Source organism: Galendromus occidentalis, unplaced genomic scaffold (assembly GCF_000255335.2).
Source record: "Galendromus occidentalis unplaced genomic scaffold, Mocc_1.1 scf7180000077121, whole genome shotgun sequence".
In the NCBI taxonomy this organism is placed as follows: domain Eukaryota; kingdom Metazoa; phylum Arthropoda; class Arachnida; order Mesostigmata; family Phytoseiidae; genus Galendromus; species Galendromus occidentalis.
Window position 1 is genome coordinate 668753 of NW_003805109.1, and position 22232 is coordinate 690984.

At 51.9% G+C, this 22232-nt stretch overlaps 1 protein-coding gene across 1 annotated transcript; it reads right to left on the reverse strand.

Annotated features, from left to right (window-relative positions):
• Window positions 1-9108: 9108 nt before the first annotated feature.
• REPTOR (repressed by TOR) lies at window positions 9109-21573 on the reverse strand. The gene is made up of 10 exons (XM_029110833.1): window positions 21415-21573; window positions 21136-21293; window positions 20596-21038; window positions 20241-20492; window positions 19819-20148; window positions 19469-19702; window positions 19187-19376; window positions 18750-18823; window positions 9570-9683; window positions 9109-9443 (listed from the first exon to the last, which is right to left on the reverse strand). Exons 1-10 carry the CDS (start codon window positions 21511-21513, stop codon window positions 9349-9351), a joined length of 1989 nt encoding a protein of 662 aa, XP_028966666.1. The 5' UTR covers window positions 21514-21573; the 3' UTR covers window positions 9109-9348.
• Between the last annotated feature and the right edge of the window lie 659 nt (window positions 21574-22232).

The following is a 22232-nucleotide window of genomic DNA, read 5'->3' on the forward strand; positions in this document are numbered from 1 at the left end:
ATATCGTCGCCCCCGAGGAGGAGCGAACGCGAATATATTGTTTTGTTGAAGTACTGACTCAATGTTATCCTTGTTTAAAGCTTGACCGTCCCGTATCTGCCGGCACGGGCTTACTATTGCTCGTAGAAGGAGACTTGGGCAAACGCCAAGATGCCCATTCTGAAAATAAACCTCGACTCATTGCGAGCGAGATGAACGTGCAATTTCCCTCGTCTCGTTCGTTTTGTATCTAGAATCTATTTTCGGAAATGACGTATGCAAAAACTATGCCGGAGATTTTCCAATCTGATCGACAGTTCTGCTCCTACACTCTTTTCCCTCGGATCTCCCCACGCAGACGCACCGATCGTCTGACTTACGATCACGTGATTCTCGGGAATGGAAGCTACCCAACAACGTGAGCTGACCTCACCCACATTCCCAGAGACGATACATCTAAATGTCGGTTCTGCTCCAGAGTACGCTTCGCGTTTGACAGTTGGATTTGGTTCGACAACTATTCGCCCTGGGATCGCGCGCGGGGCTCGGGACCATCGAATCGAGGAGGGATTGTGATTGTGATTGTCTTTCGCGGGTGTCGCTCACCTTGGATTCCGGGCGGGAGCCCTTGCGAGGTGGGGCCGGTAGCAGCCACTGTAATGTGGAATAGGAAGAGCACTTGAGGCGGTCTGCCAAAGCCCACCGCTTGGCCACGACTGAGATTCACAACCAAAAGGCTGTGAGAAGGTTTAGAGGGCAGCAGCGGCGATCGCCGTAGCGGACAGGCAACGAGGAAGAGGAGGAGGAGAAACTGCGACGACCATCTTCGCTGCGACGGTGAACTCGCCATCTTAGAGGGCAACGAAGCTACGCACGGAGAGCGACTTCATTGACATCAGTGAATGCCCGAGTCACCGAGCGCAATGCGGCCTCGGAGCTCCGCGAAAAAAAGATATTGTCGCCGATCTCACCGATAATACCGTCTCACAAGCAACAATCGCAAAAGCCAGGAGCCAGAAATTTCTGAGGCCGGAAGGCTGGAACATTGGCTCAAGGTTGGTCGGAATTTTGTCACCTCGACGCAAAGCCCAGCTTGACTTGCGGGCGGGGCCCCCATGCATTAATCTTCGATGAACCTTCAAGCTCACTGGAAGAAAGGATCACAATCACTTCGTTCCACGGATGCATTGCATCCCTACTCCGCTCACAAAGGGGAACTTATATTATTGGAGTCATCTCTTACAATTTCTACTTATTAGAACTGAAAGCGACGCTGAAAGTGTATCCCATCAGAGTCTTCGCTCCGGTCTCAAACTCATTCGTCAGGCGGATCAAACGATCGTTCAAGAGGTTGGGCCTCAGTTCCAATTCCAGAGCCGCAGCCACTCTCGCGAGGATCCAGACCTGAGATGCAGCTTCATTTTTCTGTGGTCAGGCAGCGATCGGGGAATGGCGAACTCTGGCTCACGGGAATTCTGGCTTATGAGAACTAGCTCCTCGAATACGATTCCATCGGGTTGGGAAGAAAAAATTCGCGACCTCTTCCGCAGCGGAATTCCCGCGAATATATACGGTGCTGCGTACGAACTGTGGAAGCGCACACTCCTGCGCTGATGTGATCTGTCTCCAGACTAGTTTGTAGAATAACCGAAGCAATGCAATGGTCGGTATTCTCCCCGGAGAAAACTGATCGAGTGATTCTCGATAAAATGGGTCTGACAGTGACCTTTCTCACGGGTGAATTCCGATCGGGGATGATCGCTTTTCGCCCCGTGGCGTCGGAAGGGGCCCACGCCCTGCAAGTTTCTAACGGGGGTCGATCCTAGCCGCGATTCCGTTCGGCCGATTTCGAGCTCCTCAGCATCACCACTCGCCACTCATGGTGGATGACTAGGAAACACAGGTGATCTGGAAAGGTGCCCACTGAACTTGAAACTTTATCCCGGTGAGGTTGTCAACATAGTTCCAGCTTTTTCCTCCAGACGGCCCTGGGCACTCGACTGATAGCGTTTGAATGTACCGTCAACCCGGTGGACTTCTCGAAATAGTATGATCCAAATCGTCAAAACAATCATAACACTTTCGGAACGAGAATTATCAGAGACAGAAATCTTGGAGCTTACCTCTACAAGGGAGTATTGACTGGCGACAGGAGGTCGAAGTCCGATCACGCATGTGCTCCAGCGAGCTTTCCGAAGAACAACAGACCCCAGTGGAGCAGTGAGAGGGGAGGGCAACGAGTTTCTCTCATTACGGATGGGAACAGCTCGTGGAATGGGGGATCTCCGACTTCCGCCGGGGCTCCTGAACGTGGTTACCGTTCACAGCTCCTGATGAAAAGAGCAGGACTCGATCCCCTGGCAAGAGTGGAGCACCTACTGGAGGGATGATGGTGGAGGGTCACTGTGGACATCATGAAGCTGGACGGCTCCAGGACCAGTGGTATTTCAGCGGCAGCTCATGACTGAAGTTTGCTCGAGTGCTCGAGCACCTCGTATACAAGAATATCAATACACTGATAAGTTAGACATGCAGCGATCCCGGGGAAAAAAGAAAGAGTATCGATGATAATGACATGGTGACATCGATAATCGTCATCGAAGGACTCCTGTGCTTAGGGGAAGTCGAGGGGTCATCCGGAAACAAGCATGTTCAACACTAGACGCCTCATGGGAATTGGAGATGGCGAGGAAACCGATTCTCGCGAGATACAGAGACTTCGAGAATACAGGAGGCCTCGCTATGCCGGATTGGCCCAATACGACGATTCGCGTGATCGATCCGACGATGAGGTTGGCCGGAGCGAGGGCCTTGCCCACGGGACGTTTTGCCCTAGCCTATCACAGCCCGCGAGAACAGGAAGCCAGCTTCGTGTTTCGCTGCTGCGTGGTAGCAATCAAGAAACTGAAGAGGGCAGCGCGTCGCTCCACCGGCAACAGGTTCACTCTGCAAATAATTCACCTGCTCATTCAAAATACACCTACATTCGGTTATTCGGCACATGTAATTCAGTGTTGCGATGAAAACCGTCTCAGGGACCGGGCTCCCGCTAGCATTCACGGCGGATCGGGGACTCGGATACCACTACGACCTCAGGATTATTCAATCTCCGCAGATACTCGTACGGTTGGATCCCTACTGCGAATATGCTCGAATTCATTAATTGGCGTTGACCATTTGATGACGTCTAGTCCGACGCTCTCCGAGAGATTTTGGCGCAGATTGGTAGGGACAAGGCTATACGCCCTAGCTGGCCTCGCGGAGGTATTGTGACTTTAATTGTCGCGTGCAAGGAAGCGAGAATCCCTCTGGGAAGTTCCCTGGAAGAGATTACATTCTGGTCGAAGATATTCAGAGATGGAAGAGAAGCCGGGGAAAATCTCTGACAAGAAGTGGTCTCTTTGAGGCCGACGCGAGAATTCCAAATTATTGGCGGAGGCGCCACGCCGATGATAGATTGTGAAAGTTTCCGAGGAACGGCATTTTACTGGCACGAAAGCATTCTATAATACAAGATCATCAGCAGAACTCACGCTCCCGGAGTCTTTGGGAGATTTCACGACCCCCCGAGTTGTGACAAGATGAGGACCCTGTCCCGAGTAAGGTTCGTACGGCCGGCAGCCGCTTGGGAATTTTTGGTCCGCAACCAAATTCGCCCTTCTGTGTCACTGGAAGATATCGTTCAAGGAACGAATGGCTCTATCAAGCTCTGGTACGACAAGCTCGCACCATATCGAGTGGAGCATTGGAAGCGCTTGGCGGCCCAAGGAGATATGATTTGTGCGCTTGAATCGTTCTTCCACGTTCCTTGGAAGCGAGAGCTACACTGTACAGGCGCAGTTCGAATTCCAGAAAATGGAACTGATCTCGGCTGCCGACCAGCTCCTGAATTTTTGCCCCAAGACTTTCCCCTCATGCTATACGCTGATTCGAGGCACTAGACGCTTTAGGTCGCTTGTATTTATCTCCCCGCCAAGTAGAACACGACACGCCGACTTTTTACTTTTTCTCTCGCCGCTAAACGGATATCCTCGCTATCGCTTATTTGCTGCTCGAGCGGATAACCGAAGGAACGCTGCTGAATTGATCGCACGTAGTGGCCTTTCCCTCGGCAGCGGATTCCTCTATGAGCTCGCCGGTGACTGATGGTCTTCACCTTCGGTGCAAAAATAGCTCTTGTGGACAGTCTCCGGGACATCTCCGTGGAGCTCAAAACTCTGACACCACCAAAGCCTAAAATAATCAGAGCGAAACGGACCTTAGCGGAACCAGGCGGAACGACCGTTTCTCGCGCTGGTCACCAGGCCGAGCGAGAGCAGTGTTTATTGATCGTGTTATATTTGACGGTGAGACAATAGGCCGTCGATGCTCACTCCATGCCAAGCGACGAACTAGCAGGCTTCCCAAAGTTCCTTAAACCCGTCACAGTCGAGGAGCTACCTATTCGAGAATCCCTTAATCTGTCCGCGTCCGGCACGAGCAGTCCAACGCGAATGAGATCGCCAGAATTCTATCTCAATGAATGAATCGGCTCTTCGCGACACACACGGCACTTCCCGATCACAGGGTTATGCTCCCGGGTGGATATCTCCTCCCAGCCTCGACAGAGATTTTCACGGCTGGAAGCCGCGCCGTGACCAGTCGGATAATCCCCCCCGAACCCCCGTCGTACAACCTCCCCATAGCTAACACGGAGAACGGACTCTTGGCATGTATCCAGGTGAAATCACACGCCCTAGCCCGCCATGGAAAAAATGAGGCGGAAATTGGAGCATGTAATTTCCGCGGTGTATTCCATAATCATCGCCTGTCTTTCGGTACAACCTGAGCCACCACTTACCTGAACACACCCTCGGAGTTGTCACCCCGACTCATCGATATCGCAGTGCCCCGCGTACCACTTCTCGGACTCCGATTGATGCCTCTCTCGATTCAGTCAGAGACGCTTTTAAATTCGGTACCCCCGTCGGAAGATTCGTCGTGGTCATATGATCGAGTTAAAAACATCGCCATTGTACTGGAATCGAGGAGGCTGATCCGATGGAGGTCGAAGAACCGTCGCGTCGGTCATTCATCCGGTCGGTAGTCGTAGCTCATGACTGTCGGTCTTCTTCAGCCCTGCCAAATTCGCACCATTTCACTGCCGAGAAAGCTCTGCGCTCCCGAAACCTTAGCTCTTAACGAAGAGCTTCCGACACGGTCACCATTCGGTGCCGCGTCTATGAATGGCTTCCCGGAGAGAAAAGTGAGCTGACTTCGAACTGGTGTCGTTGTCCGGCCGCGAGCCCTCATGAGCCAGGGCGATGCACGTGAGGAAATGTTCAGAATTCTCCGAGACTGCATTTAGGTTAAAAGCCGCTGTCTCTTAGAATTTCTCTCGAACCGCGTCCATTCTCACGCTGATTCAATGGAAGCCCACGCAGATCCGAAAATTCGAGGTGGAAACTTTCCAGACGGATATGATTTCCCGAATTTCCCTTCATGGGCAGTCTTCGTCTGCTGGCTCGATCGGATGCTCACGAGGTTCAGGCCCCACAGGAATCCCGGTCGCAGGCCGCGATCACTGCGGACAGGTGGTTGCCATGGATCTAGTCGGATTGGGTTTGCCCCCTTATTCTTTCCAGCAACATGAATTCAAAAATTCTTAGAATTAGACGGATCCCGCCGGGACCATGGTTTGAGATACGAAATCTGAGCTGATATCGACGGACGATTGGAGCTACGAATGCCAACGACAGGGATCGAATCGGTAGAGCTTGGTTGAAGACTGCGACAGCCGGATTTCCCTCTCGTCCGTTTGCTCTTCTTCTGTCGTGCCGTCGCTGAGGCCTTGGCTTCGAGCGGGATGAGGTCGACTAGAGCAGAGAAATCTGAGAGGCTCCTCTGACGATATTCCAGAAGAGATCATCGAAAAAGCGCGGCAGGTAGACGCCAAGATCAAGGTGACTGCGACGAAACCAACGACGCGGACTCCGTTCAGAGAACGGTTATTAAACGAGAATGGGGCAATCTATTCGGGATTTCTGATGATGGCGACAAGACCTCATGATTGACACGCGCACTTTCAGGACGATAGCAAGCCGCGTGGGTACCGAGGATGATGGTCCCTGGCCTGGGAGAATTTCCCCGAATACACATTTGCCCCGCGGAGGAGGACGCTCGAGGAGTGTAGATATCAATCTGCTCGTTTGAATGGTTTTCCCCTGACTGAGCCGATTTATCGGATCTGCCGCTGTACGGTACCGGAATAGCCTGTCCCGATACGATCCCTTTGGACGGAGCCCTGTGTACCCGTGGAAATTTTCTCCGCCACGCGTGATGAGGGACTCCTTCGGAAGATCTCTTCTCTTATTTACTTTCCAGCGACAGTGATGCGAATCGCATTTCTCCCCCCGAGATATCCGTTCTCCATCATGCTTCAAGCTCTCTTTTCGACAGCAACGGTCGAAACCCACCTGAAAATTCCCACACGACCTCATGCGCCCGAGCGAGCCCGTCAGGTGGGACGGCCAATTTGCGAATCCTCGCCACCTGGGGCAATGAGTGGGCTAATGGGAAGGACCTGAAGCATAGGAAGAGCTGTCTCGCCTTTTCTATGCCGAGGGTTTCCAAACATAACTGTATTAGATCGAGGACCTTCCGATGTCTCGGTGCCTCGAATTACGCCATCTAACTCATGCGAATATGAGGTGCATGAGCCATCGAAATTTTGAGGGTCGTTGTGGAGTTCTCCTCCAGAGAGACCGCAGGCTGGAGGCCCGACCCACGAAGCGGCTCCGAAGGAAGAGGTCGACAAAAAAATCGCTGCCCAAGGTGTCCGAAAGGGGATCTCGTGTCCTGCCGGCGATTGAGAGCTCCAATGAACCAGTGGGACCCCTTCCGGAAGGTCGGACGGAAACGTGTCGAATGCTACGTGATTCGCGGTCGGAAATGATAAACATGGCAGTATCGGTTCCGCTCGCCTATGGACACCGTATCTACATAGGTGACCACCAACGTCGCGGTCATTGGCTTCTCCATGACTGGTCGCAATTTGATCCGCTCGATGTCGTCAGTGGATATAAATTCTTGTCTGGAATAGCATGTGCTCTCCCAGGATTAAAGAGGGAGGAATGTTTGAGCGAGAATGCCTACAGCATTGCAGGAGATATGTGTAGTGTCCATCTCAAGCCGGAGCCGCCCGAGAGAGATTCATCTCCCATTCACGTATTTGAAATTTCTCGATGGACAGACGACTTCTCATGGATGACGGTAAACGGTTTAGGAGAGAAACCCTGCGGCATCTAATCGAACGAGTTCTTGGGACGGCACTGACGATATCGCATGAACTAGCAGTACAAGCATATCGGCTCCGATGGTCACAACGATTTTATTGTTAAATCAAAGAATAATAATATATCTTTTGCTCCACTTTCGGGTAATGTATGTTGACATTCCGTTCACTCTGTCCATCTGAGTCTGTACGATTCTGCTCCAGGATGAGCGGTTAGCCGAATAGAGTTATCGGAATCGCATGCTTTTCCTACGAGGCATCCAAGCGAAGGTAAATCTTGCGGCTTCTGACTCACAAAACGACGTGGACGAAGGTCGTAGAATTTTTAATTCACAGAACAGACTCACGCTTGGACAGATATCGTTGAAGTGAGCTTTTTCATCAGTCCAACGCTGATCAAAACGGGACGTCGGCGGATCGTCGATTTCGGGGAACCGGAAGAATCCGGCTAATAGCCGATGAAATACATGCTCTGTAGTATCTACGCAAGACTCTTGATTGTGCTAATTCTACCTCAGCTGTCGATGAAACGAAGAATGAAATCACGAGCTCCTCTAGAGCCGTAGGCGGAGCCCTGCATTGGACATCGATCAGTTATATAATATGGTACATAGCAACTGCAACTCGCTGAGCAAAAACGGCGCTCGCTCTAACAGACCCTAATCGTGATTGATTAGGAATTCGAACTGAAGGGCGCCACTCGGTGTATTTACGCTTAGGCCTACCTAGAGCCGAAAGCTCCCTTGTCTGGAGGCTCCTTCCCGTTGCATGAATGTTGTCAAACAGCAGAAAGCCGCCCCCGAATATACATACACAGTCGAGTCGAGTCCATTATGTACACCAAGACAGGAACTCACAGCTTAAAACGAAGCCCGCATTTTTTTCAGTGGGGTAAATGTTTTCCACGAATCTATGTACATTGTACATGCGTCAACAGGGGTGGTATGTTCCTTGTTCCGACCGGCTGTCAAGACGAACTTCCGTTTCACAATCGATGTGAAGTATTCCATGCCTTGTTTGCTTCGAGCTTCCACGGTCCTCCAGGGGAGGTTCCGATGACAATAATTCGAAACTTTTTTTGCAGCGAATCGCGAGAAGAAGTGCTTCACATTCCCTCCGTGCAACCCGTTGCCGAGGATTATTATGGCAGCTTCAGCTCGCTCAGTTTTTTCGTTAATTTTTTTCTGTTTTTTTTTTCTCGGTTTCCCAGAATTCAAAGAACTCAATTTTCAGTTCTCTCTCGGTACTCAATCTGCCGACGATTCGGAGCTATCGTATCCGATGAGGAGCACCCAACTGACTGGGGCTTGCAACGAGACCATGCTGGACTTTGAACGAATCGAGGGAAGTTCGCAGAAAAAGGCCGGTGAGAGCAGACGAGTACCAAATAACAATTGTGAAATGTGTCACCAACAGTTTTACCAACTGAGTGATCGGTTCTCAAAGCGGTCAAGGAGAGCAATCGCTCGCTAGACAGGGGAAGCAAAAACCCGAGTGTGTTTCTCGATATGAGCGCCACCTCCAACGAAACCGGCATCGCGAGCTCTCCGAAAAGTCACAATATCGTCGGAAACCCCATGAGACAGGTCGAGTCACATGCGGAAGGTAATAGGCTGGCTCCTCCGTCGGTCAGCCAAGCTCTGATTGCAGTTGATCGACCCGTATTTCTGGAGGTAGTTATCTGAGTAGTGACACATTGAGCGTAATGAGCAACTCAAGAACGAGCTTAATGCCACGCGGCGGACTAAAACTTTGAATATCGTCGATGAACTCGGAGCACAATGCCGTCCGATCCAATTCTTCCGCCGAACAACGAAATAAATACAACGAAATATAGCATGCAAGTAAATGTTGTGGATAACGCTACCGACTCTGTGCGCGACGTGTCGGTCAAGTCCTAACAGCTCTACACCTCAAGAAGCCAACCATCTACAAATATTCCGACACGATCGTCACTCCGCTGCCCTTCATCCGTGCACTTCTATTCCATATCGCTCTGGACAGCGTATTCACGCTTTCGAGGCAAAGTTAGGCAGCGTCATGATCATCATTCCTCTCCTTCCTGTGTTTTCTCATCGATTTCCGCGCATCGAACATCAGGCATCGATGCCTCCTCTTGGAACGCCCGCATTCACGTTCGAGAGAATCTTATTCACATACTCAGCGGTGAGGCCAGCAACTCGGACCGTGTCTGTGGGATAGAGGCAGCGGTTAGAGAGGACAAACGGTATTGACCGGCACGGGATCCTTTCACAATCGCACGAGGGCTCCTGGGGACTTGAGAATCAATCGGAGCTGTGTATTCAAATGTACCCACCGATTTCAGACACGAGTTGATCCAAGCGGCGCTTGTGCTCATCCGAGTTTAAGGATCCCTGAGCTTTCTCAATGCAGAGCTGGCGCATTTTCGCCGTCGCGTCGAGCAGTCGTTCTGAAAATAAGCGGGGGATTCAGTATCAATGAGAGGACAGCCCACGCTACAGGGAGAGACGCTAGACCCCCGGTGCTCCCTAGCAAACTGAACCTTTCCCAGACGATTCCAAGGTCTGTGTACCATTCTATTCACTGACGTAGTATCGAGCTTGAGCGACGCTAACTCGCTAGGGGTGAGCTGGTTCGCTCTCGCACTTCCACATCCAGCCCATCGATCTTTCCCGCCGTGCTCGTTGTCGAACGTGGGCTCGTGTCAGCTCATTAATATGAATTCATTCCTGATAATTTTCTCGCCATCAATATGTTCTGGGGTTCGATCCTCACGCGAAAGGAATACCAGCTACGATCATGGGAATCCGAGTAGAGGGGTGGGCGGAGCGTAATGGAGATCATGGATGTTGATTTTTGAACTCCATCTGAGCGACAAGTTTGGTCACATCCGTGATCCGGAATAGAAAGAGGTCCGACCGACACGACGGCCAAATGTGCGCGTTGGAATTTCGCTTGTAGGCTCCAAGCACGCGCGGTACTCGCGGCAGCGATACTGCCTCAACCGCAACCTCCTGGGAGGACGTCAGTCGACGGCTGGCGACTTTGCCGCATGGCTACCCTCGATATGGAGAAGCGGCTTCTTCTGACCTCTAGCTCCCGGATTCTATCCTTCAAAATGCATTGTACAAGCTGAATCGGAGCGACATCGAAAGCCGTCTCCGAGCGATCGACAAGCAGGATGAAACACCGGAATCGAAGAGGCGTCGCTGTGCGCAAGAGGTTCAGCGCTTTCTCGCTCACAAGAAGGAGGAATCAGCCTCCCTCGTTGAGGACAACAGCACATCCTATACGTAGTTCGCCGGAAGCGTGAAAAGAGACGTCCGAGCGTTAGGTCGATGTGTTACGAGTTCAATTTCTCGTTGGAGAGTTATTCCGGCGCGAATTTCCCGGGGAAATTCTTTCCATTATTCGCCATTCTTCCATACCGCTACATACGATAGTGGAGTTTTGATAACATTGCTTCCCAGAAAAGCTCTGCGGGTCGGCATGAGCCAGGGAAGCGCGTGCCGCATAAGCAGTAGAGCGGCGGATAGAACAAAATAGGCCACACCCCACAGCCTACTAGTGGTTGGCCGGCTGGCCGGCCGGCCACGAGCTCGGTTCCACTAACGGGACCGAGTCGAAACTGTAGGGCACATCTATACACCAGCCGACGGGGCGAAAGGAGCGGGCAGCTGCGGCAGACCAGCTGACGGACACCGCTCCTCGATCTCTCGCATTTTCTCTTCGATGGCAACGACCAATCCCGTCGCGGCGTTAGCCGATCCCTGAAGTTTGACTAAGGGCTCGCAAGCGGATGGACCAAACGATGGAAGGATCTGGCGTCCGGGCAACGAAAGAGTATTTCCCGCATCCTTATGTGCGCCTTCCGCCGTCTTTTGTTTTCTCCGCCACCGGAGTTCCTCCTACCGGTTTCAAAACAATGATCAATAATAATAATGAAATTAAAAGAAATGGATGTCGCACGGGAATCTCCGTGGTAGAAAAACAGGAAGAAACTTGTTTACCAATTCAGAGAGCATAGCCGTTCGCTGTATTTCGCGTCACCCGTAGGTCAGAACCAACAGCCTTCGAAGATGTTCGCTAGCTCTGTGGCCAGAGAACGAGCGAGAATACGATGAGCGAGGAGACACTAACTCATAGGTCCCTCTCCATCGTAACAGCGCCAGCAGCAACAAAAAAACTGCACAGCAACAACCCTTCCCTCTCTCCTCACCCTGGGGACAGAAAAAGGCTTGGGAAACGATCGGTACTCCAGCCAACAAGCGCACCAGCCTGCCTGTCAGCTGGCTCGGAGCGAGCACGACCTAGACTCGATATACGAAGGTAGACAAACGGAACACCGAAAGCGCAATGAACAATCGAGGGCAAAACAATTATTGTTCATTAGATTTTAAGGGTGTCTGTGTGCTCCGGAGATCGCCTGCGCGGGATGAAAATCCGTCGTCCCTCGTCATTTCCGATAAGCATCAAAAAAGTAGATGAGTTCGCCCCACCTTTCCCGGAGCAAGGAAATGCTCGATAGAGCGACATCGCTACATCGGGATTCGAGCGGATGACGAAGGAGCTTCGCTAACGGAATAAAAAATCGTCAATCCACGGCTCTCCTCCTTCCCCCGATCCTGTCCCAGCAGTGTGTTTTCAAGCGTGGTCAGAATTTCTAGTCTCGATCCCATATCAGTACTGACTGACTTCGGAAAACATCGAGGACGTATCTGGAGTCTCGGAGATCCGACGCCCGCTTGGGGAAGGGGAAGCTGCCTCGAATTCGAAGAATCAATCAACAAGTCGCGACTTTCTTTCGTCCCGAAGACCTCTATCGGTAGAGGTATCTGCCAACACGAGTTCCGCCGATTCGTCGGTCGCCTGAAAATCGAGCTCGAGGCTCCACCGGCATGAGACGGAGGTTGATAAGAGCCTGCTTCCGTCATTGTTTCGCTGGCTCGTAGAGCGGCGCTCAGAAGACGGATCATAAGATCTTCCGACCGAGCAGGAATACGCTCTCGCGCAGAGAATGAACGACGGTGGCGGTCGCAAGCGATGAGTATTACGCCTGCAACGTACGGCAAGACACGATCTCTTTCACGAGTTTGCAACCACAAAACGAGATCGATGGCCCGCCCGCTCGAAAGAACGAAGGAAGATTCGATCGATCGATTGATCGCCCGCTCCGAGCTCAACAGCAGGCAGGATCCATTCTTCCCCGTCGGTCCGTGTTTTAGCCGAGCGGCAGCCCCAAACTTTTCAAGTCAGGTGGCAAGAAAAAAGCTCCAAGTTGTTCTTCATCTTGTTGTGCCCATCAGCTCTAGCTGATCAGCCGCGATAGGTTGCCCGAGTTTGTTGCACGCCCTGTTTCCTCTCCTCTCTCCAATTTATACCCGGTTCCGCAGTTAGCAGTAATTCACTTTCGTCGGAGTCAGGGGTTGGAGGCTTTCGGACAGGATAGGAGCGAAGAGTGAAAACAGAGGACGTCGGATCCACGACTACGGTGATCCATCTACTAGGAAACGCGAATGAGTTCCGTCCTCTCCACGGTTCTCATCACTCCGTTCGTTCGTTCGACCGCCGCTCGATCTCACCATCCTCCGTACATACATACATAGTACCTCGATGTTCTACACGCGCACGCAGGCCATGCGAGCATCGAGAATAGAGACTCTGGCCGGAAGGGGGTCCATGACTTCCCCGGTCGCACCTTCCATCTCGTCACAGGTGGTCTCTCGCCTGTTGTGATGAGAGCTCAACAACTTCCGCTGCATGCACGTTGGTCACGAGCATTATCCTAATTGTTCGCTTCGTACTCGATGTCAGAGAGATGGGCGAACGATCGGATGTTCTTCGACCACGTCCACGAAGTATTCAATTTATTTATCTTTTTTTTTCGAGTGGGATCATAGGAAACTCGGGATTCTCAATAATATAACATGCTCCTGCCCGGTGATTTCCTGTGCTCGGGAAACTCGCTACCTCGGCATTACGATTGACGATGGACTTTCCTGGAAACCCCACATTGCCAACCTCGTGAAGAAGCTCAGACCAATTGTGGCCTCACTGGCAAAACTCGGAAGATCGTCCTCCAGAGGTGTGTTCAGGGAAGTCTATCATGCGCTCTTTGAGTCTCATCTCCGGTATGGAATCCTCGCTTACGGATCTGCATTTCGCTCTTTACTCAGGCCCATCGAGGCAGTCCAAAATTCTTGCGTTCGTATATTGTCGAAACGAAGTAGGCGGCACCCCACCGAAGCGATTTACGAGCAACTGAGAATCATGCCCCTTCGCAAGCTATACCTCGCCGTTCTACTGACCGAACTACAAACGAGGCGAACTGATGTCGCTCTCAGACTTGAAGAGGAGAACCGCCTAAACCATCCTCATGCAACCCGTGGCATGCAATCCGGACAGATCCGCCTCCCTGCTATCCGCCTTGAACGAACTAGAAGGATGTACAAATTTCAATACATGGCCGTGTACAACTCGCTCCCTGACTCTCTGAAGACCTGGTCAGAGCGCCGGATCTCAGAGAGGAAAAGAAATATCAAATCATTCTTGAATACCCTAAATAATATCGATGTAGATCTGCTGCTCCCTTAGCTTCATCTCTCTCCAAGGTGTTGGTCACTCTCCCTCTCGGCCTCTGGCAAACTTTTATGTCTCCACCCGAACCACGGACAGGGCTCTGCCCTCGTGGAAACTACAATTTTTTGTTCTTGTTTTGTACAGTTTGAATAAACTAGGGTTGTATTAGAAAAAAAAAAAAAAAAAATATTATTCAATAATGATAATATAATATTCTCCATACTAAATGAGTCCTTGGATACCGAGAGCAACCCGGACTGAGACGTTTCCCAGAGTGATCGGCTGCGGAAAATCCGAGTTTGAGAACGCGATCATTCCCCCGTCGCTGAGTCTCTCCGAAGCCACCCCCCCCCTTTTCTCCCAGCACGTTTCGAAAGAGAAGGGAGACGGATGAAAATCTCTATTATTGCAATCAGCCGGCGAATCGGAACGAACAAGCTCAACGAACGGGTGACGGAAGCGGCTGGCGGAGAAGAAACTGTCGAAGAAGAGAGATAATGCTCTTCGGTGTGAATGCAGTCAGTACCTCGCCGGCACCGTCGCTGCATCTTAGTGCGAAACTCCGCAATCCGCGCCGAGCTCCTCGCCCTCCCCGGCCCTCCTTAGAGCCGGCTCCCTGTAATATCTCGCTAGACTCAATGAGAAGATGCAAAGAAAAACCTTTCGTCCCTACCGACAATAGAATTGCCAGCGGATAGTCTGTTCTCTTTCGCGCGCCGCCTTCTCGTTCGATTTCCTTCTCGAGGCTCTGAGCTGTTTCTAGAGACAGCAAACAGACCTGAATCAAAAAAATTGTATTCTCGCTACCGAAGACATATCCTCTGGTGGAGGGAATTTCGCAAGCGCAATACACGAAGAAATAGAATCGGCGGCGAAGCTCCTGCGAACAACCGGAACCAATCAGGGGTCGGATCGGAAAACGTCGCGGCTTTTCCGGACAAGGGAGTCACCTCGATCGGACGAACGATGGACGGGAGTCGTCTCTCTCTTGAACTACAACGAAGACTTTGGCCGGTGCTCAGTCGGCATACATATTTGTGTTGCCGAGAGCAAATTAGAAATGCGGAATCGTCTCGGAGTGAAACTCCCTCGTCTCGAGAAGACGCGTCCGTCGGCAGGATGCCGTGCGGAGACTTTCCCAGGACTCGCAAAGTACACGCCTCAAGGCGCGGAGAGGATCGTTTTTGGAGCCCGTCTTGCCAACTGCTCACGTTCGCCGACACAAGTTCGGAGCGTGGGTGCTCAGTTCCGGCATTTTGCACCGCTCGAGTTTGTTGAAGCCGTTATTCAATTAAGTATCGCCTCGTCCTACGAGTGCGCTCCTGCGGGACGCTGTCTCTTTGAAAAGGCGCATATTTCGACAATGTAGGCAAATCTCAATATTCCTACGTCAGCATCGAGTGGATACGCTGATCCCGCCGACGCGAGCCCCTAACCGACGAGTCTAGCCGATGAGTGTCCGGAGTATCCACTCCATAGCAGAAGGCGCAAGGAGGAGGAGGCGCTGAGCGTTTAAGGAGCCAAGGGCCCAGTAGAGATCCAGGCTGGTATTTCCTCTAAGAAGTTGCCGTCGCTACGGATCTCCGAAGACAAGAACTGTCAAGTGAACAAACAAGAGCACCCACTCGAAGGATTCCTCGGGCGGCTGCGATATTTTCCCAATACATTGAGAGAGAAGGAGAGAGGGAGAGCGAGCGAGCAGAAAGATGCAACGCGACACTTGGTAGAACAATGAACGATCGTATGAGCTGCGGCTCGGATGAACAGCCCGGCCAGCATGCCATGCCCTCTCTAGCAGGAACAGAAGTGCAATAAGTGAACGGATCGCGGACAACACATAGAAGAAATTAGTTGATTGAGTTAGCCGCACTTCATCGGAAGGACGGAATAGATTCCATGCGTGGGCCAAGAAGAGGACAGGCAGCCTGTGGCAAAAAGCAGGTTTCGAGAAACAACGGCTTCATACCTTCTCTCTTTCCCATACATTGGTTCCGAAGTCGGATTACAAACTCGATTCGAGTAGACTAGACCTCGATCCAGCTCGGGAGGCGCGTTTGCGGGAAAACCGCAACACCACCATGGAAGAGACAGAATACGATTTCGACAGTCTCGGGGGGAAGCTCCGGCAGCGATTTCAGCTTTCGTTGTGTCTCCCTTCGAGAAGATGATCCCGGCTGTTCATTAGGAAAGATACCTCCTCCATACTCTACAGCGCCCTCCCGCTTGATCTCTTCCTCTATCGATTCTGTCTTATGCTTGGAAGCGAATGGATAAAAAGACCTTTTCTCTCGTTCGCGATCCCTTCCATCAGCAAACGTCATCAATCATCAGGACTCGACTTGTCTTCATTGTCTAGTTTCCACGCTTTAAAAGAAGATGGGGACGAAACCTGGAGATTGGTTTCTTTGAGCCCAGCGAACGAGCAAGTCGGCGATACACGATTTCGTCGCGGTCCCTAAATAAATGAATTCCTTCTCTGCTCTATGGACCCGATGATGGTGATCGTGGCTTTGCGGCCCGCTGCCAAGTGATATCCGACGGGATGTTGGATATCCGAGGGTGTTCTCGCTCGAGACGTTCGAGGAAGCGCCGCATAGCGAGAGACAATGATCTACGGTGGTTTACGTGGGAGCATCGAAGCTCCATTTTTCTGCGGACACTTTCCGGAGTCTGAACGAGCATCGGTTTTGGGGACAACACAGCTACGCGGGTTGTGTGTACGCTCTCATTGAGACGCAGGAGATCACTGAGGATGGTCCGGGACTCGCTGACGTAATCTGCTCGGAATCCTCTCTCATTCAATGATACGTATTCCCGATGATAAGCGACTTCGGCGTCGCAATGAATGACGACGCATCAATTTGTTCGCTCGTTCGCCTGCCTGTTCGCCAAGCCGATGGATGGACAGGCAGACGGACAGAACGACCGACCGACCGGCTGCTTGCTTCGTTGCCCATCGAGTGACCGAGAGAGAGGGTCAAATGCAGGCATCCTATTCACAAAAAAGGATGCGATGGAATTATACGAAACTTGCCAGCATTGAAAAGGCTGGCTGGCTGGCTAGCTGGTTTGTTCGGGAGGCGAGGGAGGTAGGAAGAACCAACCGAAGCGAGGGTCTAAGAAGGCAGGAAGAGCGGCATCGGCAGCAGCTACCGCCGCCGCCGCCGCGTCGGAGGGGGAGGGGATGAGGTTAGACGAAAGAGAGGATGCAGGCAATGGCAACCGTGACTCAGTTAGTCAGTCGGTCGGTCGGTCTCTCTGTCCGCCTGTCTGTCCATCCGCATGACTGAAACTTAACTAGGAGGGTCCGGAGGAGTGGTAATCTTGGTTAGGCGGTGGCTAGGCGGGCGAGTTGCATTGTGACCGCCTACGGTGCGAACTCATTATGGTATTTAGAAAACTCTTTACGAATGGACGTGGGCTCTGAGGTACTCGAAATTCGGACATGCTTCGCTGTCGGAGCATTCCAACCGATCGATTTTTTCGCTCAGCTAACGCGCCGGTATTCGTCACCGAATCCGGAAACGGTTCCTATAAGCGAAGTGCTTTCGTCGTCGAATACGAAGAATCCTTTGTTTTTGAGCAAGTCCCTCATATGTTGCCTCGACGCGTGAGTAGGGTGAGAACACAGCAGTACAGCAGTCATGTCTATGCGATTGACCGAATGCGGCCTCGCAGATGGTGAACGGCACTCTTAAAACAAAGAGTCCATAGGATTCTTTCGAAGCCGAATGAAAAAAAATATTTTGTTGATCAAAAAAGCTCGAGATGAGAATCTCCTCAAGCACAGTAGCATGTATGCACGCACGCACTCAGAAGAACAGACCGACCGAGATGTATGCATGCATTCACATTAGTTCGTGCGCATCGCTCGTTCCCAGTGGATTTCGTGTGAGTTGTGCGGGCTCAGCGAGCAATTAGACACTGAATGAAAAGAAAAAAAACAACAAATATTCGTCTAAATGGTTAAAAACTCCCCATTAGAGCTCGAGTGCTCCAAAAACACCCCGAGACGAAGAGGAATCGCTTTTTTTCGCTCAGACCAAGTCAACTGCGAGAGCAGCATTCCACAACTTCGATGAGCGAGTTTCAGAGCGAAAATCACACGGCGCTCTCGAATTAGGGTGGAACTTCCGAATGGGATAAATTCCAATTCCCGGATGAGGGGGAGGATTCTGTGTCGAGAATTCCCGTTTTACTCTTGATTTCAGTGATTCGAAATGGTCGTTGAGGATCACGAAATCGGCAAGCTGAAAAACGCTCCCACTCTCTCGACAGAGAAGCCTTGTAGCGTTACTCTAGACGATAATAATGCGGACCGGCCAAGTTCGAGCTTGGTCATTGCAGCAAGAAACTCCCCCATTCAAATGAGTCATCCTGTCCACCCTCGGTCGACTCGACCGGAGGGAGGCATTTCACCCCTTTTTTGCTCTCTCTCTCTTTTTCTTCACATACCCTTTTTGATATTCGTTGCCGGCAGCTCTCACTTGCTTGCTTGCTTGGTAGCTTACTCGCCAGGGAAGCAGGCGGCAGACCAGCAAAAGCAGCGGGCTGGCTGGCAGGCAGGCCATTGGCGTTTTTGGAAAGCATTGCGAGTCTGCCTCTACTACCCGCAGGAGCCCTTCGGCATAGTAATACCCTCTCAAATCCTTCCCTTCTTTCTCTCATCGTCTTTGCCATTTTTAAACATGCAAGCGAACTCTCCATACCCCTTGAACTGGGAATCCCGTCCCTAGCCCGTGGCTACTCCAGCTACCTGGTGACTGCGGCTGCTCGAACATAACGAAGAAATGCTCGCAGTCTTCAATTTTCAATTCAACTCAGGAGCGGCTCCGTCTGATCGTTCAGAATGTTTTCGAGACACAGTTCCCCGTTTCCCCATCATTCGAGCGCTGCGAGGAAGAATTTCGCGGAAAGCATCCGCGAATTTACTCACTGTGTTCAACTTGCAGTCCAAACAGCTTCAACTTGTTCGCTTCGTGTTGAGCTTTCTTCTTCAAGCGGCAGGCTCTGAAAATCGAATATGCCGTCGGACAAATTGTTTATAATCGGTCTCGATCGAAAACAAATGCACACGAGAGGTATTCTGTGCGCTCGCGATCGCTCAGTTTGCGATGGATATGCCGGCTCCTGGGCTAAACGTGTCATCGCTGGACATAAAAACTGCCGCGGCTCCTTCTTATATGCTATAAGAACTGTCCAAGTCAGCAGACTGAAGACGACCAGCGGGTCGGACAGACAGCCGAGCCCGTAAGAACGACGACGACGTCCGAGGACGCCGCTACCGCCGCTCAACGTGAAGGTCGCAGATGTTTCAATTTCCGAGCAAAAAATCAAAGTTGACCTGGTAAGAAACTCATAAAATCCTCTAACCTCGAAGCGAGCTTATTTTTCTCTTTACGAGACTTGTTGCGAGCGTTCGACGGAAGATCGGTGGGAGGGGTGAGTTCGTTGATGATTCGGTTCAACTTGTCGAGTTCGATTCCGATGTTATACAGCTTATTCGGATTCGGGGTCAGATCGTTCCCGTCGCCCCGGCGGGCTTTACCGGCGTGCTTCACACCTAAACAACGATTCCGATGCTTAGAGAACATCTCTTCATTCTCGTATCGCCACGTCGGCGACGCTCGTAGATCTTTCGATTCGGGAGCTTACCTTCGAGTTGGCAGTCGGGGCTGAAAACTGGGTCCGTCACATCGGAGAGGACGTGCGGATCTTCCGCAACTTTCGTGACTTTCATCCGTGGACCCTTCGGACCTTTCGCTTGTACGTTGTATTGCCAGAAGTATTTGCCTTTCTTCTTGCCGCTCCCCGGCTCGTCCGATGCCAACGACGATGGTGACAAGGGGGACCGAGCGCCCCCTTCGTATTCGTTGTCGCTCCCAGATTCTGTATCGACGCAATCGATGAGAACGCTTGTCTATGTCGCAAGCGACGGCGCCGGAAAAATCGTCCAGAGCGATCGTGTGACACAATCGGTCTCGGTGAAATGCAAAGAAGCCTACCTTCGCCCGATGAGCGGTCCTCGTTGTCGCTGTCGTCTTCCTCGTCCGCTTCCTGAGAGCTGAATCCCTCGTCCATGGTGAGTTGGACAGAACTCAATTGACTGAGGGTTGTATCTGTCGAGCCGTGGCGAAGACGACCATTCCGAAGCACCTCAGCCTTTCTCGCCTTCCACATTTGGTCCATGCCGTTCGCCGACGGCGCAGAAGTGGACAACCGATCGGCTGGGATAGGTCCTTTCGGCTTCCCGCTCGCTAGAGGGTTCTTCCTGGCCGGCGAATGCAGTGGACTCGCCGAATGCAGGAAGCTCCTCGACGTAGCTTTTCCCCCACCTGGTCAAATGCGGCTCGTAAGTCTTCGCTCCGAAAAGCAGAGCGGACCGGCTGCCTCTCTCGGGGCAGCTGCATATGTGTCGCCAACTGACCTTGGTGTTGTTTCCCTGGGAGACCGCTACTCGTCGACGGAAGACTAGAGCTGAGCGTGGAGTAAACATCGGGCGGCAGCGGGTTCAGGAAAGTAGGGCCGACCGACGCAACCTGACAACTCGACGGTGGACTCAAGGTCTGCAAACCTGAACTCTGTGACGACGACTGAGCTTGCAATGGATCCACGAAAGACGAACCTGACCACGAGCTGGCAGTAGCACCGGCAGTCGCTACAGCGGCTGCAGGTGCACCTTCGCGGAAAAGTGTCCCCCGTTAATGATTTCGAATCGGTTCCTGAAGGCCGAGCCTGAATCCACAATATCCAGAAGGGAGAGAACTGTGAAGGTCACTTACCCACAGTTGTGTTAGGTTCGACTTTGATGTCTGCAAGCGGAGAAAGTAAATTGACCTGCTGCGAGAACGAAGTTTTGTTGTCGAAGCTCTCCATGAGGAAGCTGTTGACGTCGATGGTATCCAAGAGGTTGCTGCTATCTTCATTGGCGTTGAGTTCGGCGAGCGTTGGCTCTCCGGGAAATTCCGATTTGATATCGTTTTTGAACACGGAGTGTAATTCGAAGTCCATCGGCTGCTGGCTCCATAATTTGTCTTCAGTGAGCTTGTCGGTAATGCGGTCATCGTCGGGTTCCAGTTCCCACATCAAACCTTGGCTGTCCGAAGGGTCGGACGATCTCTTAGAGTCCTCCAGCGTGGGGAGATACTCCAAGATATCACCAGAAAGCTCTGCGGTGTTAAGGTCCGACACCAGCGACGGATAGAGCGAATCTTCCGTGATTAGACTGCCGAAGAACGATTGCACAGTTATGCTTCTGAATCGAACGAAGGGAATAACGATCTCTCTCTCTCACCAATCCCAACACCTCCCGACGTTCTCACCGGTTTTCGAAATTCAACGTGCTGTTGTCGGGTGGGGAAACCCAACTGCTGTGCGGGACCGGGTTGTTCGAGCTTCCTGCGGAAGACTGATCCACACTCGTTCCGGGCAAAGGACAACTATCTGGGGTCCCGTAGCCCGAGTTGGCGATCTGGATATTCTGTAATTGGGCGTTGATCACCTCAGTGTGGATACGGCGCGAGCGAAACAGAAAACTCGTGCATGAGGGAAATATGGAAAGTCGGTCGACGCACGATCAAAAATGCAGAAACGAGTCATACCTGCGAACGTTGAGGCGGCATGGCTATCGAGGTGGGACTCGCAGGGGTCTGTTGACCGCTGCTCGAGGTGTTCGAAGAGGTTTGGCCCGGATGCACCATGGGCCCAGAATAAAAGACCCCTCCTCCTAGAAGCTGCTGACTATGCGGGCTGTGAACCAAGTGACCACCTGTAATGTGTTGGTGGTGCTGTTGCTGCTGCTGCTGCTGTTGTTGCTGCTGCTGCGGCGAGAAGCTCACGGGCTGACTATGATTCCACTGGCTTTTTGAAGCCACGTACGTCGGCGGATGCCCTACGACTCCTTGGGAGGTGAGCGGCGAGTTCGACGAGCTCACTTTCTGACCTCCCGACAGCAATCTGCAAGTTAAAAGACGAGCTTCTTATTTCGTGCTCGATACCGGGTCGTTTGCGAACTCCGACGGGTGGATAGTGGAGGCGTCGACGTCGTGCCAGGTGAACACGTTTTACCTGGACGGATTCCCTCTGGAGTATCTTAGCGCGTAAGATGCGCGGACTATCCAGTCAATCGATGGGACTTATAGCGTTATAGCTTATGGCGGCAGGGAGTCGCTGATTTAGCGTCGAGTGGAAAAAAAACGGCATCGGAATGTCTCAAGAAGCGCTGTCGCGAGAGGAGGGAAGGTCGGAGCAGAGGTTGCCGAATTAAGGGCTGGCGAGCGTCTCAGGTCGTATTTCTTCTTTATCCTAAACTCATGGAGGACATGAAGTGAGAGGAGTTTTTTTTGGTCATCGAAGCTCCTCGGCGCCGCTCTTTTATTTTTATCGTCGGCCGTCCACGGCAGCAGGAGCTACGGCGATC